Below are 27,570 nucleotides of genomic sequence, written 5' to 3' on the forward strand. Positions count from 1 at the left end.
ATATTTATATTTATATTTATATTTATATTTATATTTATATTTATATTTATATTTATATATGTATTTATAAATACATTAAATATTTAATATTTAATATTTAATATTTAATATTTAATATTTAATATTTAATAATTATAATTTTATATACTTGTTATTGTTAGTGCTATTGACTTTCTGTTTTACCTTTTTATTACTTTCTTCCTTTTATATATATATATATATATATATATATATACGTGCGTGCGTGCGTGTGTGCGTGTGTGCGTGCGTGTGTGCGTGCGTGCGTGTGTGTGTGTTGTTGGTGTTGTTGGTGTTGTTGTGTTTTGCTTGTATATTAAATATTAATAAGAATTTTTTTTATTTATTTATTGATTGATTGATTGATTGATTGATTGGTTGATTTTTATGTATAATGTATAATTTATATATATAATTGTTATTATTATTATTATTATTATTATTTGGCTTGCGTTACTAATTATAAAATAGAGCCAGCAAACCAAAAATTGAAGAGGAAGAAAAAGGGAGGAGCGATGAAGGCCGCGCGATAAATTTATTCTACTTATTTATAGATATTTTCTGGCCCTGGGTTTTTTTTTTTTTTTTTTTGATTGTGTGTGTGTGTGTGTGGCTGTTCTATATTTAGCCTAAAGTTATTTTATGTGTGTAAGATGTAATAGTTTTAAAAATATAATATAAATAAATTAAAATAAAATAAAATAAAAGAAAAAGAAAAGCAGGCATGCCGCGGTCAATCCCGTTACACCTTATTGTCTTTTGTCTGTGACAGCCAGCAATCGATTGAATTCATACATCAACATGCTACCTGCACTCGCAACATTAAGTGACTCCACTCCTCCAGCCATAGGTATCGAAACCCGCAACTCGTCATCCAGCCCCTGAACTCCTTTGTGTTCAGAACTCAGGATTAGGGCCACTCGCTTGGGTACCTCTTGAGTCTTGCCCCGGAAATTCCAGAACCACAAGCCTGATCCCAACCCCACATTGCCCGTAGGGTTCGCTTTTGTTGTTCTGCTCTGTTTGCTCGAAATCCCTCCCTCTACCGGAGACCACAAATCTCCTGATGCTTCGGATCCAACCTCAGGCATCATATCTGCTACCACAGGCGTCATGTCATACGACCTTAAGAAGCTCACCAACTCCTTTATATCGACCAGCTTAAACGGCCATCTCAACGACAACGCTCTTGAGGATCGGATCGTCTTGTCGTTATACATGTCGCACGTACCAGTCGTAGTCACTCCTGCAGACCACCCAAGCCCCTTTGCTGTCCTGACCAAGGTACCAAGATTCCCAGGATCATTGACATGATCAAACACCAACAGCCGATCAATATTCTCTTTGCTTGGCAGTGGCTGATCTGGAATCTTTACTTCCGCAAACAGCTCATGTCGCCCAGGCCGTGAAGCAGTGCCAAGAATACGTCGGGTCAAATCAACATCCACAAGGTACAGATTATTGGCTCTAAATGCATCCGGATTCTGTATTGCCTGAAGTGCGGGGTACTTGATGTCTGACTCTGTGTAAGGATCCTTGGTGGCTGTTACAGCAAGTGATTCAAAACTAAAGCCTTCATTCTTAAGCTCATTGATCGTCTTTAGACCCTGAACTAGTACATTGCCCTTTTGCTGTCGGTAGGCTCTTGACTCCCGAAGTTCAATAAAATGTCTTATCTTGTTATCCTTTTGATTGACCAATCTTTTAAAGATCTTTGGAAACGTGTATTTTGCAGGTGAGGTTGCCATATTTTTATTTGTTTTCTTGTTTGTTTATTATAATAAATAATAATAATAATAATAAAAGAAGATTAAAATTGTATACCAAGGCTTACTATTATTTCAAATCTGTCAACAGAAAACTGCCTTGGAAAAATGTGTATATATATATATTATAATATAAATTATAATATAAATACATTCACTTATTCACTCACCTATTCACATATTCAAATTCACATTAACCACATACAAACACATTCAATAAACACTGTGACAATTAGCAGTCCCAGAGTATCAACTCGTCTTTGAAGATTATATATAAAAGGGGAGCAGAAATGAAAGGAAGAAAGAGAGAGAGAAGAATATGATATATTCATGTACAAACAAAATAGATCGAGAGTGTCTCTATTTCTTTTTATTATTATTATTATTATTTGGTCTAACATGTTTTAGACAAAATGTACATAATTATAAGATTAGGTATCACATACAATATGCAATAGGCATGTCTTTTCAGTGCAGCGATTTTTTTTCTCTCTCTCTTTTGTTTTGTAAAGTGTATGTATTTGTATGTGTGTCGATATAAAGCCTATAAGCAGACCAAATGACAAACATCAGGTACATATACATACATACTTAAATATATACATACATACTTATATGTATGGAGCTTTAAGAAAATATATAGAGAGAGAGAAATAGAGAATATATAATATCAGAGGCAATGCAATAGTCAATAATATAAGAATCAAGGGGAAGTATAGAGGGAACCAGAAATAAGAAGAGAGGAAGGGGAGAGTTAGAAGGGAAAGGGTGGAGGAGGGATGAGAATATAAGAAAATAAAATGGAATGCGGAAATACAGATAATGAATGAATGAATTAAAGAATGAATTAATGAATGAAATGAAATGAATGAAAAGAAAGGGGGGGAAGGGTAAAGGAATATGGCAAGTGGAATCAAACTCAATAGAATACACACACACACACAAGAAAAGAAAAGAAAAGTGATTTTCCCTGCATTACCTATAGCCACTTCTTTGTTTTGTCTTTTTGGTTTGTATGTAAGACAAGATTCAGGGAGGTTGAAGATGTGTGATACTTATGCAAGCACAAGAGCAAAGACATCCCTTTTACAGCGAACAAAAAGATACTTTTTCTACAAAAACCCTTTGAAAATACAATTCATGGCCAGAATCACATCATGGAGTCTCTTTATCTACATTCGAGTTTTCCGTGGGCAACTACCAAACTGTCACTCTTTGGCACCATTGTCTCTGCCGTTGCTCTGGGTACCATTCTTTACCTGGTCAACCCCGGAAAGCCTCGAGACACTGCCACCCAGAACCTGCCTCCGAGTGCCCCTAACCGTCTACCAATCCTAGGCCATCTCCTATTCTTCGTGAAGCCAGACTACCTTCCCGAATTGTTTCGTCAATGGAGTTTTATCGTTGGTCCTGTCTACACTGTCTACCTTGGCAGAAAACGGTGGGTTATTCTCAACTCTGCCGCCGCCGTAAAAGATCTTATTGTCGATCGAGGAAGCATATACTCATCTAGAGATCTTCCCGATATAATGGTCAACACTCTCATGAATGGAGGTAAATTGAAACCCGTGTACACCAGTCTAGCTATCAAATGAATTAGTCTTGGAATTGACATTGCTACATTTCGTAGTAATGATTATTTTCTATTTGTTTGTTATTTGTTTTCCTTTGTTTGCTTGTTTGTTTTAATATTACTAGTATGATTCTAAAGTATATATATATGTGTGTGTGTGTTTTTTTTATAGTCGACAAGGGTGGTGGATTTGCATTCTTTCCTTATGGAAAACAGTGGCGAAATCTTAGACGTATTGGTAAATATAATTCTATATATTATTATTATTCGTTGCCTTTAGTTTTGGCTTGGCTTGGCTTGACTTGACTTGACCGTTTGCTTTACAACACACCCTCTTATCTAACTCCTCATTTTAATAATCTTAAATTAATCTTTAGCTCACTCTGGTCTAATCTTGAAGAAAATTGATCTTTATCAGCCTATATTGAACGATCGACGAAAGGTTTTGCTAGGAAACATCTCTCGTGCGATCGATGATACAAAGGCCATCTCACTCACAAAATACATTGAACACTTTGCGATGACCAATATCCTGACCATTGCATTTGCGGATCTGTGCTCATTTGAGCCAGGTGATCCTAAGCTCCACGAGGTTTTCTCGATTACCGAGCGGTCTGCGACTCTGCTTGGCCCTAGCGAGCAGCTGGTCGAGTTCTTTCCTATCCTCAAGTATATTCTGCCCAACCATATAAAGAAGTTCCAGGACCTTCGCCAAGAAATCCTTGACTTTTATGGAGATCTGCTGAGAGAATTCAAGGCCAGGCTCAAAAAGGATCCTAGCAAGGTCAAGGATTGTTTTATGAAGGAGATTCTTGCCATGGATGTCTTGACAGATATCCAGTGTATGTACTTTATTGCTCTGTTTGTTGGCGCTGGTAAGTTTCTTGTTGGTTATTATTATTATTATTTTCTATATGTTATTAATCTGGATTATTTTCGTTTCAATAGGATCAGAGACAATAACCTCTACATTGGAGTGGATGCTGGTACTCCTGGCTAATAATCCTGAGTTTCAAGACAGAGCTTTTGCAGAGATTGAACAGAACGTTGGTTTGGACCGTCTTCCAACTGCTGAAGATGGTGAGTGTATGGACAAGTGGTTGGAAAAGGGGGTTTTTTTTCTGTTGTCTCGATATAGACTTTTGCCACATGTGTACTGACAATAACAAACAATACAGAACACAAATTGCCATTTATCCAATGTATCATTCACGAGACACTCCGTATTCGTTCTCCTGCGCCTATTTCTGTACCTCACTCGACCAGTAAAGATGACGTGTACAATGGATCATTCATTCCCGAAGGCACAACCGTGGTAATCAACGTACATGCCATTCACCTCGAGGAAAGCAAATACCCTGATGCCAAAAAGTTCCTTCCTGACCGTCACATGGACTATGTGCTGGATAATGAAAAGAAACTCTTTTCGAGTCAATCGGTCGAAGGCCGGCCACACATTGGGTTCTCGGCCGGCAGAAGAGCCTGTGTTGGGATTCACTTGGCTGAACGGACTTTGTTTACTGTGGCAGCTGGTATCCTGGCATGTTTTCGGATAGAGCGCGAAACAGACGAATTGCTCAATGATTACACTCCAAAAGATAATCGCGCAGCCACATTTGCACCAACTCCGTATAAAGTGCGCCTCGTTCACAGACACAAGGGTGTCTCGAATTTGGTCTGATTCTTACCACCATCATTATCACTGTTATCACTATTATATATGTCTATATAATATATTCATTGTTAAATAATTAAATAATTAAATAATTAAATAATTAAATATATATATAGTAATTTTATTGATCTTGGCTTACCAGCCTCATCTTTATCAAAGTGAGTAACATCTGGTTTTTTTTTTTCTTTTTTTTTTCTGGTAGTAAATTCGAAATTAAGTATAGGCTTTAATATTATTATTATTCATATATACGAATGTTTGTGTGTCTAAGCTTGTATGGAGTGACCATACCTCAAGGGCGCCACTATTTGTGAGCCAAATTATCTGCAATCAATTTAGCTTATTCCAACTCAACCAGACACAAAACCAAACACACGCCAGCTTAATAAGTAACCCATTTAAGTTTATTTATTTTTTTAAAAAAAAAATATTGAATCCCTTCAGAGGAAACTCAATGGGTGGTCAGATTACTACTTATCATTGAAATCTAATAAATTGACTATCTAATGGTTACATATCTAAATAATTTATATACTTGTATACTTGTAAGCTTTTAAGCTTTAAATATTTTGCATAGAACTCACAATAACTATACATTAAAAGGGTGGGAAATAAACAAAGGACAAAATAATAATAATATTGAAATTGTTCATTACAATAATAAGCAAGATAACTATTTAGCTAACTAAAGCTCTGCTAAAAGATCTCCATAGGCATCAATGGTAAGACATTATAAATTTCAAACACATACACACGTACACACGTATATTAGCCACCTGTGTAACTAACATTTGAATCAATTTAGACCAATCCTGTCTCTCATTTTTCTTTGATTTTTATTTATATTTATTTTTTTGTTTTATTTTGATGTGATATACAGTATTGTTTCTCTCTTTATATATGTATGTGTGTGTGGGAGCTTCATGTTTTATTGGCCATCGATTTTTAAAGAAGCCTGTACGTATGTTTATACACATATAAAATAAAAACTTGCGGTTAAAATCCTTCTTTCTCTCTCTATCTTTTCCTCTTGCCACGTTGTACATAAAATGTGTGTCACAAATTTTAGCCGGCTTTCTGGAAAATGAGATTACTATCATTTGTGTGTGAAAGTGGGGTTTCTTTTTTTTTTTCTCAGTGGAAAGAATTCACAATGAGACTTACCGAGCAAGTACATAATTATTGTTTTGTTTTGCTTTTTTTTTTAAGATCAAGACTCTATTTTATAAGATATGCTCTATATATAAATCACACCTTTAAATATTTAGGTAATTTGTTTTTTTTTATTATTATTATTACAATTATTCTGCGATTTTAAAAAAAAAATAAAAAATAAGGATGCAAATTACAGAAATATCTTTAATTTTTTAATTTATTATTTAATTTTTGGGCTTTGGATAATTCAGAATGTAATTACTCTAATATGCCATTAAGACCATTACATTACATTCGTTTCTTTCTTTCTTTCTTTCTTTTTTTTTTTGAGTAGTACATGTGCAGTCTGCCTAGGTTGTCCCACAGTAACAGTAATTATTCTCGGTCAGGTCGGACTCTACCACCGTATATACCATTATCACTCTTTGTTCTTACATAAATTTATGTATATACATATATATATATATGTATGTATCTGGACTCGGGAAAGAGAAATATTCTCTCTGATTTTACAGGTGCCAAGAATATGTATACACACAAATATAAGGTAATATATGATGTGCTGTGTTGTGTTGGCTTGTACCTAATTATTACTTTGAATCAATTTCTACAGTGCGGGGTCCTGCCGACTGGTTCCCTATATGTAGGGTTGGACTCCGGTTTTCTTTATTTGCTCTTTTTGTGTGAGTGTGGTTAACTGTCTGGCTAACTAAATGACTAATGAAAATGCAAAATGTTTTATAGTAATCTATACGAATATATGAATATATTCTACGCGTACTTTTTCAAATAAAAGAAAAGAATATAAAGATAAGTAAACATGACTAATAAATTTAAGGCTATCAAGTTACCAGGCAATCTTTGAATGAATAAGATACTATATTATATTATGATTCGATCAATTCATTCTTTTATCAAATCAAAAGGCACAGACGCGTCTGATATTCCAGTATATATATATATAAAAATATATGTTTGTGTCTGTGTGCTGTGCGCTGTATCGCTAATAATACTGGTCCTCTTTTACTTTATTTTTGCCGTTGTCTATAGGGCATAAAACAAATGAATTAATAAAAAAAAATAGAAAACATAATCACTTTAGCTGATAAATCTTTAAAATCTTTTTCTCTTTTCTTTAAAAAAAAAGAAAGTCGAATGATAAAGAATTTAGTAGTAGATTCTTTACTTTACTTTACTTTATTCTGATTGGTTTATTAGTTCTTTTTTCTCGTAGACTTTTGTAATATCCAATAGGTAACTCTATCAATAATAATCGATGGTCAATAACTATCAAGAATATATGAATATAGCTACGATATAGGCATCTATAAAGTAACTAAATTGGCTTTTGCAAGTAAATGAAGCCAATATAACAAAATGTATTGGTGAAACTGTATCAGTATTGGTATTTGTATTGACCTATTAAGATGCTAGAAATGAAGCCAATTTAGCTGAAACTCGGGCTTTGGCTTGCATTTTCCTTTTTATTTTTTTTTATAATTCGGGAACCGGGTATTTTCTTTTGTGATGAGGACATTCTGCTATCATTTGTTCGTCAAAGTATCTGAAAACCCCTTGCCTTTTTCTTTTTTTTTAAAAAAAAAAAGAAGAGAAAAATTGCGTCTAGAACATAAAGTAGCTGGCTTTCATCTAGACTACTTTATATAATCATGATTGATAACATAAAATACATATATATATATATAGAGAGAGAGAGAGGGAATTGTACCCGAAAAATAGAACCTCGAAGAAAAACGGTATCCGAGGCTCGTGTTTTTGTGTATCTTTGCCGAATCCTTTATCCTTACCACTCTACGGGTACAATCTTCGGTTTATTCTTTTTCCACTACCCTAATTGAGAAACACTTAAGCAAATACATTATCACTTTTTTATACATATATGCGCGCACATAATTGTGCACTTTAAAGAGTATTTTAGTTATTCTTTATGTTTCTATTGTATTAAAGGTAGTGTGTAAGAAGTTTGGCCGTGTGATTATTTTAAAGAAAGGACTTGAATTCTAAAGTCTTTGTGTTGTGAGTGATGTATGTTCTTGTCCTGAGTGCTGGGCTGATGGTGAGTAAAGTATATAAAGGCTACACAATGTGCTAAATAGTAAATAGAAAGCCAAGAACCAAAAGAGCGCAAAAGTTTATTCTCTTTGTGGGAATTCTTGTTCTGAGTCATCGGGTATTTTTTATCGTCAAAAGGACAAGTGTTTAATTTGGAAATAATGTGTATGGCTAGATATTTTGGCTCAACAAAAGGGTCTAGTTATTTTTATTATTTTTACACTCATCTATACACACACATACACACACACAAACAAACGACACACTATATAATTTAAAGTGTATATACGCTCTTTATAAAGCTATATAATCAACCCAAGACTCACTTGAATAAGCATCTATTAATTACAGAAAATTGTAGATACAGCCATAGATCATAAATCATAAAAGCTGTATACCGACTTTTTCTTTACTAACTAGACCGTTTTTTGCTCTTCTTCTTTAGTTTCTTTAATGATATGTCTTTTTTTTTCCTTTTTCTTGGTTGAACAAATTATGATAGGATAATTGAGGAACCAATAGTTTGGTTTTCGTTGGATTAACTTTGAGGCTTGTACTATTACATAACTGTTATATCTTGGCAAAAGTATTTTGTTTCAAACCTTGAGTTCCAGCTTTCCGCAAATAATCAACATCTAGCTCTGTATTTGTTCATGTATGACAGCAACGTATGTAAATATACAGGCTGATCAATCTTATAGTATATTACAGTATGATATAGAAATCACAATTGTTTTACTGCGCGACTATTTGTATCAAGTCGTGTTTTTTTATATTAATATTTTCCCATTAATAGCAAGTGTAAGTATATATTTTTTTTGGCGTAATAATAATAATAAATTAGATATAATATTGCAGTAACGAGTAAGATAATAAATTCTTGGCTTTTATTTAGTTAAAGTGTGCTTTCTGTACTGACTTGCGGCTTGAAGTATTCCAATCTCATTAATCGTGTTTTTATTTTTTGCTTAGAATAAAAAGTCGCGTTTCCCAAAAATAGACGTCGTGGGCTTACAAATATTGAATTAGAGAGTTGCTATGGGAGGAAATATTGCTATAAAAAGCTCTGTAATTTAGTAGGCTACAGGCAAAAATAACGATAAAACTTGTTTTTAACATGTATATATATTCGCTCTTTGATCAGGATACTATTATATACATATGTGTGTGTGTGTATAAATCTTTCTTTTTTTTGGTACTTAAATTTTGATATGCCAAATTTAGTGTATATAAAGTATTATAAAACTAAAATATTATTATTTATTATCGAAAAGACACAGCAAGAAAAGAACTTGTATATGGTGGTCAATTAATTACTGGGATTAATTAAGGTAATATGTCTATAGATATCTTATCTCTGTATGATTTAATAGCATCTCTATTATTCTCATAATTGCTCTCAATCTAGATTCTGGACCAATTGACAACTGAGCAGTTTTGAGAAACACGGCTTTAATTTACACGAGCATTTTATGTCCATTCATTTATTTTTTGCGTATTAATTTTCGGGTATTATTATCTTTTGACATAAAGAAAATCATACAACAATTTATATCAGCCAACCAATGTATTCAATAAGCATTAATTGCGCAATATAAAGATATCTCGTATATTTATGATAAATTTCCAGATATTCTTTAAAAAACAGAATAGGAAGTATTATCCTTTTAATGTCGCTAGTTCCGTGCTTCATATTTATTATTATTAGTAGTATTATTATTATCTTCAAAATAAATATTCGATTAGATATTCTGAATGAACAGAACAGATGCAAATCCAGGGTGCTGGTTTTTACAGAATATACTGTACGTTTTTATGAGATAGATATATAGAAAGAAAGAAAAACATTATGTACATATCAGTTATTTAAATAGAAGGAATACTTGCATTAGTAAATTCTTCAAAAAGTGTCCACTAAAACTCATGCGTACATTCACTATAGAATAAGCTTTAACTGCTACTTATTTTCATATTTGCAGTTATCAGTTTACTATATATATACATGTACATTTTAATTTGGTGATTATATTTAAACGGTGTGATAACAATCATTTTTCATCATGCCAAATTTAGAAACTTTTCTTTTTAAAACTATTGCATTATTTTTACTTTGAACATTTAGATACCAGACAATATATATATATCTTTCACGGTACTCTTGGCATCGTATTGTTTTTTAATGAAAATTAAATAATAATACTAAATGGGCGTTTACTTTAGAACACCGGATATTATCAATCTAACCTATACATGTATGAAATAAAGCCAAGTTCCCGAAAAAAATATTCACAATATCAAACCATATTTTGCATTCAAGTTATCGACCTTTAATAGCATATTATTCAAATCAAAACCCTCAGTAATCTTAATGTCAAGTATCCAATATTATAATTTATTTCAACTGTTTGACAATAGATTTAATGTGCTGAAATTTGTATAACTTACTTGAAATGATTCACTTATTTTAGAGCCTTTTATATATGTATAAAGACATGCATGCATGGGAATAGAGATTTACATGACAATTACTTTATTTTTATTTCATGTTTAATTGTGAGCAATTTAATTTGTGGTAATTAGCTTTAATTTTATATGTCTAGTTATAATACAAAATAGGCATATGATGCACTAGCCTTTTATTTCTGTAAAACAATGAAACAGTTACTCGGTTTGTTTTAATGCACCAGGATTCCATACACATACAGTCATTATTAGAGGTAAGTAGAAGATATTAAATTCCATTCAAATCTAATTTGAGCTTTTGTTTTCTTCCTTTCTTCCTTATTATTTTTTTTGCTGTACATTGGAGTAATTTTAAGCCATGTTTATCAACCTTTTTTTTAAAAAAAGAAAAGAATATTCATACTCTTTTCTGACATTATTTTTAATATATACATAATTTCTTATAAGTATTTGATATCTTTCTTTCTTACTTACGATTATTGATTCCTTCTCTTATTAGACTTTTCGATTTTTAAGTAAAAATTGTCACCGACAAAAACCGGTTGTATCTTATCTGCCTATAGCACATGTAATTATGCTTGTGAAACATTTTTTTTAATCACAAATGGTGACAGCAATCATTCCACGTTTTTTGCGGTCAATTATGATGCCTTTTTGTTATTATTATTAGATCAGAAAGGGGTATTGTGGACATTGTCTGTGTAACTGTCTTTGTGTATTAAAAAATAAGCGAAAGAAAAAGTATTTAAAAATATACCAGAATGACCATCTATCTTTTTTTTTTTGAGTGCAATCAGTTTGTAGTAAGTGCTACCTTTATATGTACATCTGCCTGTTCTTGTAGCTGAATGTGGACAAAGGCTCTAATGGAATTGGCTAAAAGTGTTTACAGTTTTCTTGATGTAACACTAGTAATAACACTCACAATTTTTTCTGAAGATATTCACCACGTTTACTTGCAATGATAGCTCCATTTTCATTATGGTTATGATTATGATTATTGGTAAGTAAGATATAAGGCAAAAAGGAAATGGAATTTGGATATGGTGTATATGTGTAAAAAAAAAAACAAATAGGTTTAATTTATATGACCCATAGTAACTAGTCTCATCAGATCCGTTCAAAATTTGATCATCTCCCCTCCCCTCCCCTCCCCCCCTTTTTTATATCTTGGGTTGTTTTTTTTTATCTTTCTATCAGATGTTTAGTAGCTACAGCCGCATACAGTTCTTATCCCGACTAATATGTATAGCAATAAGCAGTAAGTATATAGATATCATAAACCGGTACTTTAAGTGAGATAAAATGAAGCGTCCTATTATTATTAGTAGCAGTAGCAGTAGCAGTAGCAGTAGCAGTATATTTCATGTTAAAATTTAAACAATTTATTTATAATTCTGTTTAAAATATAACCAGAATTATTACAAAAATATTAATTTCTAGGTTAAATAATAGGGAAGAGGAAGTAAAACCAGGTATAAAATAATGGTTCATTAACAAAATTGAACGTTTTGTATTTTCTTAAATATTCATCTTTATAAGCACATATTCTACTTTCATCATCTCCTTTTTGTTTTAGAGTACATATAGCATACATATAGTATTGATTTATATATAAAAACCTATTTGGCAGTAAAACCCCCTTTTCTTCCTCTCTGATCTCTTATATTGATCCCTTTATATATATATATATATATATATATATATATAGCAAATCATCATTTACTTTCTCCCCCCTTTTTTTTTGGATGTATTTTATCCATAATTAGTATAGTGTGACCTTTTTCCTGACGTCATGGACATATTCCTTTTTATATTTCGTATTCGAGTATGATTCTACACACGTATATTCCTCAGCATGTCTAACGACAAGAAGCCTGAGACTTTGGGCGTAACTGCGCCCATTTCTCTGGTGGGACCGACAGAACAAGAACTCAAACTATCTGAAGATCTAGTAAAAACTCTTCAGAACAATGGCCTATTCGAAAGCGAGCAAGATGCACAAAAACGGTATAGAAGATTACTTCCCCTTATATTTTTTAAGAAAAAAAAAGAGGAAAGAAAGAAAGAAACTTCATCATCGCCAATACCATCACCATCATACGAATCATCGACTAATTGACCTTTCTTTGTAGTGTTGTCGTTCTCGGAAAACTTAATTTAATGGTAAAAGACTTTGTCTACAGAGTCAGCAAATCAAAGGGATTCCCCGATTCACTAGCAAAAGAGGCCGGTGGAAAGATCTTTACTTTTGGAAGTTATCGTCTGGGCGTCCATGGCGCAGGTAAGATGATTCGATTTAATCTAAATAAACTTCATCATTTCTTTTTGAATCAAACTCTCATCTATCATCTTGCTTTCATCTCTCTGTTTCTGTATCACAGGTGCGGATATTGATACTTTATGTGTTGTTCCTAAACATGTTGAAAGAGAGCAATTCTTCACCATCATGTACGAGATGCTGAAAGAACGATCAGAAGTTACAGAACTCACTGTAAGAGCCACAATAATAGGAATATATATATATACATGATTGATGTTCTCATTTCGAAAAGTAATGTTACTAATTCGACTATCTTTTTTCTCCAGTCCGTACCTGACGCTTATGTACCTTTGATTAAAATGCATTTCTCTGGAATTCCTGTAAGTTCGATTAAAATAATCACAGTGTCTTTATATATGTGTGTTTATGTGCAGGTGTTTTTTTTATTGTAAGAATAAGATATAGAAGGTTTCTAACCCTTTGGATTAGATCGATTTTGTGTGTGCTCGACTTGCAATCGCACGCGTTTCAGATGATCTCGATTTGTCAGACAACAATCTCCTCAAAAACCTTGACGAACGATGTGTTCGTAGTATAAACGGTTCTCGAGTGACAGATGAAATTCTACGTCTTGTACCCAATATTACAGCATTCCGTACTGCACTTCGCACAGTAAAATTGTGGGCAAAGAGAAGATGTGTATACTCCAACGTCATTGGATTCTTGGGTGGTGTTGCATGGGCCATGCTTGTTGCTAGAATATGTCAGCTGTATCCTAATGCATGCTCGGCAACTATTGTCGCCAGATTCTTCCGCATTCTCCACAGATGGAAATGGCCCCAACCCGTTCTTCTCAAGAACTTGGAAGATGGTCCATTGCAAGTCCGAGTGTGGAATCCTAAAGTAAGTTTGAAGAAGAAAAAGATAAAAGAAAACTGGCCGGAGTTGGATAACTTGATCTGTAGGTAGCTTATTGTACTATGTTTTTTTTTTATTTAGCTTTATCCAGCAGACAGAAACCACCGCATGCCTATCATTACACCTGCATACCCATCGATGTGTGCTACTCACAACGTGACAGACTCTACGAAAGCGATCATGCTAAAAGAATTTCAAAGAGGCGAAGAGCTTTCAGAAAAAATTATGCTTGGACAGGGAAGTTGGGAAGAACTGTTTGTAAAAAGCGATTTCTTCCATGCCTACAAACACTATTTACAAGTCATTGCAACCTCTGATTCGCTTGAAACTCAACTTAAATGGTAAGACATTGATCACAGTGTGTCTGCACATAAAAAAGAAAGAAATAAGTCCTAAGAACACAATCAATATCATAGGTCTGGTTTGGTAGAATCTAGATTCCGTCAGCTAGTACTTAAGCTAGAGTTAGTCGAAATGCTTGTTTTGGCCCACCCTTATGTTAAGGGTATAGACAAAGTCCATTATTGTCTAACTGAGAAAGAAAGAGTCGATGCTGCTCGCGGCATATATTCAAATGAGCGTACATTCCCATTGAGTGAAGGCGATATGGAAACAGACCACTTGGAACTTATCCAAGAAAAGACTGGTCTGACAAAAGAAGAGAGAGAGAATATAAAAACGGTTTACAGCACAACATTTTACGTTGGTCTCTGTGTGGAACCAAAGACAGGTACTGAGATTACCTTGAACCTAGTTCAATTTCCTTCTTTTCTTTTCGGTATTTCGGCTGAGAATTCTAACGGAACATGGAATTGCTTTTTTATTGGTGTCTTGTTTTGTTTGTTTGTTTTTCTAGCTGGTACAACTGGCACACGAAAGTTGGACTTGGTGTGGCCTACGCAAGAATTCATTAAGCTAGTCAAAACCTGGGATAATTATGACGAGAACACAATGAAAATCACAGTGAAGAATGTTAAAGGGTGCTGTAGTCAGGATGTTGTGTCGAGCAATGAAAATGATAGCTCATGTTTTGTTTATAGATCTATGCTCCCGTCTGATCTCGTAGGCGAAGACAAGAAGCTTAAGAGACCGTCAACCAAGGTGAAGTATAACAATAGAGGATTATCCATAAATATTGGAGGGAGGGGATGGCTAATGAAAACATTGCGCTCGCAAGATTCCTGCAAATGTAGAGCAACCGGCGAAGAGGCAGAAAAACGAGGAGGAGGCAATAGAGTCTCCTGTGGTGCAGCCTGCTACTCCAGTGGTTGCGGCCGGGAATACTTCGACAGAGAACGGTGGCGGGACCAATTAAAACACATGGCTTGACTTGGATAGTGAGTAAGATATTTACAACCCTACACTTCTTTAGTTTTTTTTTCTTTTTTGTTTACACAGGTTCATATTGGAATCCGTTTTTCCAATCGTAGTGTCTTTATATCGCCACCTTATTTTGTAGAATTCTAGGCCTTCTCTTTCTCCAAGATGTAAATATCATTCATAAATCAAGCAATAAAGCAATAAAGACATTTTCGATGCTTTAACACGTGAGGGATTTGAGGGATCCATTGTGTTGAGGATCTTTTTGGCTTTTTGAATAATCATAATTATTATTATTTAGTTTTTAGTTTTTAGCTATCTAATTTGGTTGGTTTTTTTATTATTACAATAATTATAATTATTTTTAAAAAAAGAACTAAAGCTAAAAGCCTTTTAATAGTGAGCTCTTCATCGATCATTACGTCAATAAACTTATTACACATACTTTCCGAAACCACTTCTTTAGTCTTCCCGCTTTGAAACGTGAGATATAGATAATAAGATATAATTCAATCTAAGCAACATGACGTTGAATTCAGAGTAAAGCACCAATCTAATCTTTACAATTCCAGTCATTAATACGTTTACCCGCCTTCTCTCATTCCTCTCTTCCAATAAGATGGAAACCAATGGTAATCCGGAGGAAAACCAAATGTACGATGAGAATCCTCAGACCTCATCAGCAACACCAATTGCTGGTTCAGTTACGGATGATTCTGAATTATACAACTCTCCTGATGATCAGCCGGATTTAAACATTAGCAATGAGCAAGATGCTTTAACGGCACATATCTCGGTATGTTTTATACTATATCACACGACTGTTGTACATATCTAACTTGCTTCAAACTTGATCAGACATCCCGAACAACCTCAAGCCACAGCCTACCTTTACTTCATCCAACGGAAGATGTATCTAGGTCGTCCGAATTGCCGCGCAACGAAACAAATAATGATCCAGCTTCTTCAGAGCCATCTGAGGGTGCATCTAACTCGCAGGGCTATGGCTGGGGCAAAGTAACCTCGCTACTACCATTTCTTGGTAGTGCAAGTTCTGAAAGACCAACGAATGTCCATGATCATTCGACACAGTGCTCGTTTGTACAACAGAAAGACTTTGAAAAAACAACTTCAGGTTTACAAGAAAATGGTACTATAGACGAGTATTCGGATGACGATCTTTCATGGTAAGAGTCCTTTTCTTTTTCTTCTTTTTGGTCTAATAATCTGGCAATCTGATTTTATTTATTTATTATTATTATCTTCTCCCTTATAAAGTCCAATCTGCCATGAGATTATGAAGGATGTGTTCATGGTAGTATGTGGACACTCTTACTGGTATGATAGTGATTGATGTGTGGGATAGCAACTATTATTTAATTAATTGCTGTGCGTAACGGCAACCCGTTTTGTAGCCATGCTTGCATATCACAGCATATTCAAATAAACCCAGATTGTCCGCTCTGTAGAAGAAAAATCTTACAGAATCAAATCTATCCAAATTTCCAGTGTAAGTTTGGCATTAATTTCAGTATCAACAAAACTTGACATCCCAACACATACACACACAGTAAATAGAGTAGCCGAACAGCGTGCAAGGACACTAGCCAAGTCAGAAAACAATGCCAACCTGATGGCAAGTCTTTACGAACGTAAAGGAAAAAAGATAAACTACGAATTACTTGCAGAAAAACTGGCCGAAGACATGTCTCGTTCGGGTAAATTTGAGATTAAAAAATTGCCATATGTACTCATTCTATCCAAAGTAGATATTGTCGCGTTATTTAACAGAACATTGGACCAATGTAAACGAATTGAATCTAATAATCTACAGCTACGCAAGAACTTACTGAGGTTGTTTCTTGTCAAGCTAAGAGCAAAGAATAAAGAGGTAATATGACCATGTGTTTGTCAATAAAACGTATAATATTTTTATTTATTCTATTTATATTTATTCTAACTTTAATTTCTTTACAATTAATACAGGCAATCAAAGAGATGGAGTCCCAGCTTGTGTGTATTGAAGAAGATTTACGAGCTACAGGCACAGATGAGTCAGTGCAATCAAGCTCTTCTCAAGATATTGAATCGAGTGGTTTCAAAAAGCAACGAATCAATGACGGCCATCAATTGACGAGTTCGATAGGAAACAAAAGAAGATATGAGGTTATAGATCTAACTAATCAAATCGCAGATATTTATTTTATTTTATTTTTTATTTATTAATTCTACAAAAAATTATAATAGGATATCGATGATTCAGGGTGTGAAAAAGAAGAAGAAAAGATGTACGGTTACAAAGTCCATTGTGTACCAATATCTAAGAAAGCTCACATCTTGGGTTAATTATAGAGAAACGTCTGAACAAAGTATTGCTAAAAACGAAGTTATAAAAAAGAAACAAAGAATCGAAGACCGCTTTGAGGATCTTCGTGAACTGTATCTTGGCACATGTGGAAGCACACGCACACCCGAGAGCATCGATAATTTCTCGTCGATGTTGTACCAAGTAACACGCTACAGTCAATTCAAGGTGCTCGATACACTATATTACACTGATATTGCGGCTAGCTCTTCAATTGTGTCGTCCATTGAGTTTGATCGTGATGATGAATACTTTGCAGTCGGCGGTGTGACAAAAGAGATCAAGATATATGATTTCAGCATGATGGGTGATGGTAGTGCTCCGAATACCAGCATACCCGAGAATGAATTTGCTGAGAGTACCGAAGATGGTCAAGATGTTCCGGCAAGGATATTTAACTCCAATGCGTCTGATAATGAGAGCTCAGGAGGAGGATATGTTGGAAGGTTCAGGCCTTCTTCGATCATGCATTGTCCGGTAAGAATCATGCGATGTAGCCACAAAATAAGGTGAGCTTAGATTTGTTGAACTTCTCATGGCTTGTTTTCTTTTGTGTGGGGATGACATACTTAGTGTATTTCTGTTATTAATTTGCGGTAGCTGTCTTTCATGGAATACATATATCAAATCCCAAATAGCCAGCTCTGACTATGAAGGGGTTGTGAATATCTGGGATGCATCATCCGGAACATGCATTAGGGCATTTAATGAACACAAACGTCGTGTGTGGAGTGTGGATACCTGCTCGGCTAATCCACTTTTACTTGCTTCTGGAAGTGATGACTCTACTGTTAAGATATGGTCCACTCAAATGCGCCAGTCTGTTCACACGCTAGGACAAAAAGGCAATGTGTGTTGTGCCAAATTTGCCCCCAACAGTAGCTACAAGCTGGCGGTTGGTAGTGCAGGTGCGTGTGTGTGTGTGTGTGTGCATTAAAGAAGAGAGAGAAAGACAAAGAGGGCATTCTTTGTTCTCGAATCTTACTTGTGTTTTTTTTTTGGCTCAAACGCTCTAGACCACAATATCAGCTGCTATGATCTTAGGTTTCCAAACAAGCCTTTTCGTGTCTTTAAGGGTCACAGAAAGGCAGTCTCTTATGTACAGTGGGCAAGCAATGATGAAATAGTATCTGCGTAAGTTGATATTAAATTGAATATAATAGAAACAAGATTCTGACTATAGTAGATCAAATCAGCTCAACCGACAACACACTCAAACTGTGGAATCTTGAGTCTAAAGATTGCATAAGAACCTTTACCGGACATCAAAACGAGAAAAACTTTGTTGGTCTTTCGCTTAATGAGGATTGGATCGCATGCGGGAGTGAGACAAATACGCTGTACATGTACTACAAAGGCTCCAGAATACCTGTTGCTAATTACAGATTCCCAGACGTGGACAATATGATAGTAAGTCTGATTTGATGTGGTATAATTTTTGGAGAGAAAGGAAGAATGTAAGTTCTGTACTTACACACTACTCAAGGGCAATGAGGTTGGTGATACAGAGCCCCCAGTATTCGTTAGTTCTCTGTGCTGGAAAAATAATTCTACCCGAATTGTTGCTGCTAATAGCAAGGGGATGATTAAGGTTCTTTGTCTTGAATAACACATTTGTTAAGCCAAGCCGTACGACAACTCTATAGTCTTTTAACAAAACCCAGAAAGACAAATATAAATAGCGTGTGTGGGTGTGTGTCTACCTCCTGAATAATTTATAACAATTGAAACCACCAAAGAAACAACTAGGGGTAATAAAGGTCTAGTAATAATATAGACAAATACAAGTATATCCCTCTTACTCTTCTTCCTTTTCTTTTTCTTCTTGCTCTTCATTCTCCTCTTCTTTCTTTACAGCTCAAACTTAGTCCTAATAATATCTATAACTATAACTGTAACTGTAACTATAACCATAATTAAGCAAACAAATAAACAAAGAGACGCTTTAAATCGAGTAATACCCTTGTGTTTCAGCCTATATTTTCAGTTTTTTGCAAACACAAATACCTCAGCGCTCTACGGTGCCAAATTGGCGATCAATAAGGCATCCTTTTCCCTCTAATCACGCCTGTCAATTAACTTTTTTTTTGGCTCCTGTGCACTGAGTGAATTTCAAGAGGTGTTCTTGTGAAGCACATGATGTTTTGTGCTTTTCTTTTTTTTTCTTTTTTAATTTTGTAGTTCACAACATGCGATCGGAAAACCAAAAAAAAAGTAACAACAGAAACAACAACAATTGGCTTGTATTCACTTTACTAGTCTTGGTTTTCTATTTACCTTTTGCCTTTTTGAAACAGCATACTAGAATACATGTGGTCAATAATGGCACAATGAATGGCCTACAACGCAACCTTTATCTTATATTTACCTTTATCTTTATCTTATATTTATTGTCTCGACGCAATGGCTAATTTAAGAAAATCTACAAATACAATATCATGATTTGAACAAGCCAAATAGTCAGACTAGAAGTTGGCTTGATGGTGGCTGATACCTTCTCCCCACCTCCCCCCCTCTTCCGTTCTCCTCCAAAGGGGGTCTGTGCATCGGGATTTCCCACGAGCTTCCGATATAATGTCGACATTATTTTTTCTAGGGCTTATAAAAGTCTCGTAATTTTCTTCTTCTTTCTTCTTGCTGTATCACTATCTCAATGGCTCGTATATCATTACACACTATCCGTCAAGGACAACATCTTCTACTTAGAGCAACCGAAAAGGCTTCAATAGTCTCTAAGGTTGATACATCTCCAATCCAGTGCACTAGATTTTATAGTCTTCCATCTCTATCGGAAGTCGACTCTACAACAACAATAATTACTTCTGGTCACCAGCTTTCAGAACAGGGAAGACATTCTTCACTCTCTATAAACACCATGAACACATACGCAGTATCTTCTGAGCTCAGCCGCTATTTAAAGAAACCAATGTGCTCTCCATCTTGGACACCAAAGCAAACACTGAGCGAGTGCACAAGCATATCATCGGCCTCTTCTATATCCGACAGTTTAAATTTACATGAACATAACCCACCTTTAAGAGCACCTTGTCTGCCACCAATTAAATTTGGCCATCGAGACTCCCAAACATATGAATGTCTTGATAAAAACTTGGCTGAAAACGTGCGAATAAGTAAAAATTACTAAATTTTCATTTCTTTATTATTTTTAGATTATTACTTTTGCAGAATTTCACAAATTAACTAAGATATTCTTCTTTTAGCTTCGATCACATCTACCTAGCCGCATTGCTACATCAACACAATGGGATCTCTTGTACAGCCTTGATCAACATGGCGCAAGTCTAAATACTTTCTATAGCTGCCTCAAGGATCAGGGACCATGTCTATTAATTCTTGAAAACTCGGAAGAAGAGGTAAGCAGCAAAATAGAAAAAAGAAACTCTCGGAATAGTGACAAAATTCGGCGTGAAATCTCCCTTACAAACATGGTTTTTTATACTAATATAGACCTTTGGGGCATACATATCTGAACCTTTTCAATCAGGCTCACTTTATTATGGATCAGGTGAATGGCAAGTTTAAATAAAATATATATATTTTTTTTAAAAAAAAAAGTATCCGCCGGTGAATATTGTCAGCTCATATAAATACTCCCTTAGTTTTCTCTGGAAAATTGAACCCAACTGTCAAAAAGTAGAGGTCTACCCTTGGACAATGGCGAATAACTACCTTATATTCTCCAATCAAAACTGTATTGCACTCGGTGGAGGGTATATATAGCATGGTCTTGTTTTAAAAAAAAACATATTCTTATATATTTATTTATTTAATAGAAATGGCCAGTTTGGACTGTGGATTCATTCTGACTTGATGCATGGGCACACAGAGTCATGTGCTACATTCGGAAATCCGTCACTCGGCAACGACTCTAACTTTGAATGCGTAGCCCTTGAGGTGTGGGGTTTCCGATTCTGACATGGCTTATGATGATTTGTTTCTATATTAAAAATCACGTCTCGCAAGAGGATATAAATAATGCTTATAGTATCTCCAAAAAAAAAAGAACCTAAAAAAAATAGACTCTTTTAAAGCTCTTCAAATTTGATAGACAGTTCCAAAACAAAAATCATGGCATGACATTGTATAATAATGATAATAATAAAATCATCAACACCACGCACATATATTTCTTTATTTAAAATTAACAAAAGTAACGTTTTCTAGTAATCAATTCTTAAGTTAAGATACATATTGCATGATCTTATGTTAGTCAAACTTAGCTCTTTGTCATAGATTGACCTTTCAGGCACGTTTTGACTATCGTAAAATTATTGGCTAACATATGTCACTGAGTAATAAGTATTTATAAAGTAGTGTATGTATTTTCTGCTTGTTCTTATTTTAAATTTGAGTTGGTAAAATAACATGCAGTTTTAGATTTTCTGGACCCTCAATTAACCATATCAGTCAAATGTATCATCTATTTAGTTTTGCATAGTTTTTCAAGTGCGAACTATATACTTAATAGGATAACATAGATAGTGTATCTTATTGGGCTTGTGTATTTTATATTGATACATTACAAAACATAGCTATGCAGTAAATGCTACTCTAATCAGTTGTATTTCATAATAGCTATATATGTATATAATAAGGAATACAATAGAATGAATAGCTACATAAAATATAAAGGCTAGAAGATATGAATATTTAATATAGAGAGAGATATTCAACAAATACTTTCTTACTAAAAAATAGGAAAATCTTTATCAGTTTGGTTTATTAAGAATAATAACCTCTGTGCATTATTATAACAGAGGGTAGCTTCTGAAAGAGGTCTTTTCGATTTTGTCAGTGTTTTAATTAAAGATGCATTTTCTCTTCTTTTTTCATGTTTCAATTTTTCCCATTTATTTGCTATTGTGGCTTTAAAATAAATACATTGTTTATAATTTTTTATCTTTGTACGTTTGCACTTCTTTTACCTTTCTTTCTTTCTGTAGAGATTCGTTTGAGGTGATTTGTTTCAATTAAATTAGTATTATTATTATTATTATTATCATTCACTGCAAAAGACTACCAATTTAATAATGTGAGATAGTTATATTAATGTAATTAAATTCTAAAAAAAAATGATATTTTATTTTCGGTTGTAATTTCTAATCTGCTTTTTTTTAGCTGAAAAATTACACTAGCATCAATTTTTTCTTTTTATTTTACACATCTTTAATATCATTGTAAATTACACTAGAAAAATTATATTAAATATGCTGTATTCTTAAATAAAAGCAAATACTTTATATATAATACACTTTTTCTAAATAAAGTAAATTTTACATATTTTCAATCTATTTTTATATAATAAATGTAAATGGAAAAGCAAGTCCATGGATAAAATATTTGAAGTTATATTATTTTGAGTGTATACCAAGAGGTTTTGTGATTTCATATTTACTGCAGTCATATTGTTGCGTGTTTATTTCTTTGATGTAAAAAAGAGAAAAGATTTTTTTAATTTGCATATTGTGAGATATGAATATTTCTATTTAAGTAGAGACTTCTTGTAATCACAAATATTAGTTTTAAACAAAAAAGAGTATAGCTTTAATATTCTGTACAATATATGATTTTTCTAGTTGTTTGAAAATGTGTAAATATTTTTGGAATAAAGTAGAGTAAATATCTTAAAGAAATACTTGTTATAATCAGTAGTAAAGTCTATCATTCTGTAAACACGATTTATTTATTTTTATATATAATTTTTATTTAAACTCGATGTTATACATTTTCTTAGGAAACACAGTGAACCTTTGATGTTTACGATGAACTCAGTAAAAAATAACATACTTACTATCATTATAATAATATGCATTTTGATATCAAGTAACTACTGGTCTTAATTTATATATACTTATCATAAGTATAAAGGTATTTATTACATTCATCAATAGTAAATACTGTAAGCTATAAAAAGTGTAATTTTATATTTATTTTTATTCAATTTTTATCAGAGCATACAAGCACTAACTTTTGTTTGTTTTCTTTTTCATATATTTCTAAATTCATATTAAAAAGAATAACTGTATCTTATTTTTCTTTTTTTCTTTTTGCTTATTTTAATCATTTGATATGTTTTCTGCTCACATCTGCACTTTTACTAGTATCTTGTATTTTAAACTGTGTTCTTATTAAATATTCTATAAATTGTTTAAGAAAGGAAACACTATTAATAAGTATTCAAAACAGTTTATAGTAGGATTCTTTAAATATAATATGAATAGCTTATTGACTCATTATTCTTAAAATATATCAAGGCTGACTTTAATAGAAAACCGCGACTCTTTATACTTTGAATAAAATATATTAAAGTACTTACAGTTCAGCCAATAGTAATATTAACTGTCTTGCAAAGTTCAAGTATATGATAAATCAATTTTTTATTATATTTAAATACAATATACATTTACTTAAAGCTATATTAAATAATATATAATATAAACATATATCTATAATATATAAGTAAAGTAAACTTTTATAATTTTATGTATTAGTAGCTACATTTCCATTTTGTAATTTCTATTATCAATTTATTTAATACTTATTAATTAAAATATTATTATTATTTTCTATTAATTCTTACACTACAGGAAAAAAAGAGGTGCTCCCGGGGGTTCACTGGGGGTCCGCCCAGGGGGCCGCCCAGGAGGGTGAAGTTGACTTACCCACTTTTTCACCTCCTGCTTGTTATGGATTAGTGTATAACTCCGCTCTTTAACAAATAACCACCAGAGAAATTTCTTGTATAGGAATATAGATGTACCTTACATGTCCATATATAGACACAAGTATCTGCGATAAATTCTGGTCGAAATAAATCATGGATTTAAAAATACGTTTTTTAAATTATCAAAAATGGTTCAAAAAAATTATGTTTCAAATAAATTGGTTTTTATTTTTTGTTTCAAAGTAGAAAAAATGCTAAGCTATAGCTATACCATATAATTTATAAACAGGAATATATAGTAAATCAAATCTAGCTATTCTAAGATAAAGATAGGATCTTGGAGTCCACATTGCTCATGATACTTGAAGACAAAAGCACCTAAGAACACCTGTAATAGTGGAGTACAAGAGCAATCTAGTAAAATATAAATATGAATGAGTATTTCCAGTATAAAAATATAAGTCAAATGAAAGCTTACCTTTGAGTTTGCCGAGATGAATTTTATAAAAGTTATAATCTCTACAAGTGAAAATGAATAAAAGATGATTAGTATTCAATTACTTTGTAAATTAGGTGTGCAGTTATTATCTCTTAACTCATTTTGAACAGATGATGAAAAGGCTAATTGCTAGCTAATGAAATCCGAGATGAATAACTGCATCACAAAGTACAATATTGCTTTTCTATTATACATACCTCAAAAACAAGAATATATAGACACGTTTCCTAAAAAAAAAATATATACTAGATGTAAACATACGTAATGAACAAACTTTTATTGGTAAAGTAGAGTAAGAAACAACGCGAAGGGCATAATCTCACACTTATTCAAAATTGATTTAAAGAATTCTCATTAGTCTACTAGCTTTTAATATCAATGTTGCAACTCGTAGAAATGTTTTTAAATAAAATGCTAAGTCATTCTCTCTCGGTTTGCCTTATTTTTATAAGTTAAAGAGGTATATTCTAACAGTAAATAATTGAAAATACAGCTGTAGCTTATTAATGGAAGATATGTGTACATACTTATATCTTTATTGGGTTGAGTTGTGTCTTAGAAAGATTGTTTGTGCTAGGTATTCTTTACTAATATTATATAAGAAACAAAAAAATCGTATATTTTTTCTTATTTGAAATTTTGATATAGTCGTTTTATATACTGAAAATTGTTGCCTTTACCAAATTTTAACAGAATTATTTTTTTATTACTCAATAAAACCTCTGCATTTCTTTTTTCAATATTTTGTCTTACTTGAACAGTTTTTTGTTGTGATCAAAAAACTTTTAAGTAAGACCAAACCTTCTTTCCTTCTTTATTTAGAAGAAAAAAATTTAACTCACGAAATTATAGAAAGAAAAATTCTCTGGACCAATAATATTGTTTGGGTACTACACTACCATATTTGATTCCAATTTTTGTGGTGGTGGAATTTTTTGTTTCATTTTAGTTTTTTGGTGATTTTTAATTATTATAGGCCGAAAATGAAGTCACAATTACAAAAAATATCTCTTTTTTCCTATAGTGTATATACTTTGAATGAAGCTAATGCCCAATCAAAGTAAAGTTTAAAAAGGCTCTCATATACAGTCACAATCAAAAACGTTTCGACCTCTGAGCCCAAAAAATGCATGAGAGAAATCATGGCATGTATTCAACATGCAACTGCTCCTCAGTAATAAAAGCTAAAGCATTCAAACTTCAAATAAAAGATTATATATATGTTTATTATTGAAATATAGAAAAAAATAAAAGATCAATATTTTGTATGACCTCCTTTGGCCTCAATTACAGCCTGGCATCGATACTGCATGCTTCCGGCCAAAGTTGATGAAAGTTCGAGACCTATCCTTCGCCACTCTTGTTGCATTACAACCTTCAGATCTTCAACATTGTTAATACTGGCCCTCTCATCACTCATGCGCCTCTCGAGAGCCCACCAGAGATGCTCGATGGGGTTGAGATCTGGGCTTTGAGCGGGCCAGTAGTCAAAACCTTGGATCTCATGGCTATCTTTCCACCACCTTGAGTACGACCCAGTATGACAGCTGACATTGTCCACTTGAAACGCGAAGCTCCTGTTTTGTTCCTGCAAAAGATTTTGGAACCAAGGGAGGAAGTTCTGAGCCAAAGTGTTCATGTATTGGTCTTGGTTTACATTACCATCTAGGAACACCAAAGGGCCAAAACCACCAGCCCAGAAACAGCTCCAGATCACCACACTACCCTTCCCCCACTTGGTTCCTTCGATGATATTTTCTTCCTTGAACCTTTCACCAACTTTCCTGATAGCTCTAGCTCCTCCATCATTACCCTCAACTGTGAACCGCGATTCATCTGACCACACTACACCTCTCCACCGGTCATCTGTCCAATTCACATGCTCACAGGCCCATTCCAGCCTTCTTTTCTTGTGGCTTTCGGTTAAAGTTGGCTTGCGAGCTGCAATATATGACCCAAAGCCCAAACGCTTCAGACAACTGATTATTGTCTTTCTGCAGACAAATACCTCCATGTTCTTTAAGGAAGCCCTTAGCCTAGAAAATGAAGCAAAGGGGTCCTTATGAACTATTTGAACAAGGTGTTTTTCTGTCCTCTCGTCAATCTTTCTAGGTCGTCCGGACCCTTTTCTTGGCTCGGGCGATCCTGTCTTGTCCACTCTCTTAATGATGCACTTGATAGTTGACAGACTCATGCCAACCACCAATGAAATCTGGGTCGCCCCATAATTTGCTAAATGCATGTACATGATGCATCTGTATTTATAGGGATCAGCCTTTTCATATGATCCGTGGGTGTTTTCTGATGAATTTGCGTCTTGCATGTTGGATTTGATTAATAATATTGGGAGAAAACAATGTTTTTATTTTTATTTTTTCGATTTTTTTTAGGCATTTTTTGTGGGGGTCGAAACGTTTTTGATTGTGAGTATATAAGTACCAATAAAAAGACAACTATAACCTATCAAAAAGTTTATTGATATGTGAATAAAACTCTACATCCTTAAAAGAGCAGAGATACATTTTGCTCCATAAAAGTAAAGAGTTAAAATAGGGGTCCAAATGAAAAAAGACCCCTAAAGTAACCCCTAAAGTGACCCCAATAGTGACTCCAGCAGTGACCCTTTTTTTTGTTATAGTGTAGTAAAGAAAGAAAGCCTTAAGAAACTAAGATATAATAAGAAAAGCAGATTATGTTTTTATAAAAAACACTTTTTATTTATAAAAAAAGAACAATATATATACAGTAGAGAGGGTGACTACTTGTTCATTTTTGAATAAATTTATGAGAATCATCC

General features: G+C 33.4%; 6 protein-coding genes across 6 annotated transcripts; 4 read left to right on the top strand and 2 right to left on the bottom strand.

Annotated features, from left to right (window-relative positions):
* Window positions 1-767: 767 nt before the first annotated feature.
* Window positions 768-1,766, bottom strand: PHYBLDRAFT_163035 (hypothetical protein; the record flags this gene model as incomplete). The annotated part of the gene is made up of 1 exon (XM_018434723.1): window positions 768-1,766. One exon carries the CDS (start codon window positions 1,764-1,766, stop codon window positions 768-770), a length of 999 nt encoding a protein of 332 aa, XP_018298025.1.
* Window positions 1,767-2,941: 1,175 nt separating this feature from the next.
* Window positions 2,942-5,038, top strand: PHYBLDRAFT_139998 (CYP5208 protein; the record flags this gene model as incomplete). Its single annotated transcript, XM_018430315.1, has 5 exons — window positions 2,942-3,338; window positions 3,530-3,595; window positions 3,735-4,232; window positions 4,306-4,437; window positions 4,536-5,038. 5 exons carry the CDS (start codon window positions 2,942-2,944, stop codon window positions 5,036-5,038), a joined length of 1,596 nt encoding a protein of 531 aa, XP_018298026.1.
* A 7,543-nt stretch (window positions 5,039-12,581) lies between these two features.
* On the top strand, window positions 12,582-15,446 carry PHYBLDRAFT_185012 (hypothetical protein; the record flags this gene model as incomplete). The annotated part of the gene is made up of 10 exons (XM_018439017.1): window positions 12,582-12,733; window positions 12,859-13,007; window positions 13,108-13,217; window positions 13,313-13,366; window positions 13,476-13,889; window positions 13,986-14,245; window positions 14,321-14,634; window positions 14,761-14,884; window positions 14,945-15,005; window positions 15,082-15,446. 10 exons carry the CDS (start codon window positions 12,582-12,584, stop codon window positions 15,217-15,219), a joined length of 1,776 nt encoding a protein of 591 aa, XP_018298027.1. The 3' UTR covers window positions 15,220-15,446.
* Window positions 15,447-17,478: 2,032 nt separating this feature from the next.
* Window positions 17,479-19,198, top strand: PHYBLDRAFT_14784 (hypothetical protein; the record flags this gene model as incomplete). Its single annotated transcript, XM_018431963.1, has 6 exons — window positions 17,479-17,896; window positions 18,023-18,098; window positions 18,190-18,497; window positions 18,606-18,723; window positions 18,786-18,999; window positions 19,076-19,198. The coding sequence occupies 6 exons, from the start codon at window positions 17,479-17,481 to the stop codon at window positions 19,196-19,198; spliced, it is 1,257 nt and encodes a 418-aa protein (XP_018298028.1).
* Window positions 19,199-20,242: 1,044 nt separating this feature from the next.
* PHYBLDRAFT_140001 (hypothetical protein) lies at window positions 20,243-21,525 on the top strand (the record flags this gene model as incomplete). The annotated part of the gene is made up of 5 exons (XM_018430316.1): window positions 20,243-20,710; window positions 20,811-20,963; window positions 21,058-21,115; window positions 21,245-21,320; window positions 21,384-21,525. 5 exons carry the CDS (start codon window positions 20,243-20,245, stop codon window positions 21,523-21,525), a joined length of 897 nt encoding a protein of 298 aa, XP_018298029.1.
* Window positions 21,526-24,587: 3,062 nt separating this feature from the next.
* Window positions 24,588-27,096, bottom strand: PHYBLDRAFT_163040 (Homeodomain-like DNA binding domain-containing transcription factor; the record flags this gene model as incomplete). The annotated part of the gene is made up of 5 exons (XM_018434724.1): window positions 24,588-24,688; window positions 24,753-24,793; window positions 24,971-25,000; window positions 25,527-25,555; window positions 26,842-27,096. 5 exons carry the CDS (start codon window positions 27,094-27,096, stop codon window positions 24,588-24,590), a joined length of 456 nt encoding a protein of 151 aa, XP_018298030.1.
* Window positions 27,097-27,570: the final 474 nt, after the last annotated feature.

The sequence above is a fragment of the Phycomyces blakesleeanus genome (genome assembly GCF_001638985.1).
Source record: "Phycomyces blakesleeanus NRRL 1555(-) unplaced genomic scaffold PHYBLscaffold_2, whole genome shotgun sequence".
NCBI classification, from domain to species: domain Eukaryota; kingdom Fungi; phylum Mucoromycota; class Mucoromycetes; order Mucorales; family Phycomycetaceae; genus Phycomyces; species Phycomyces blakesleeanus.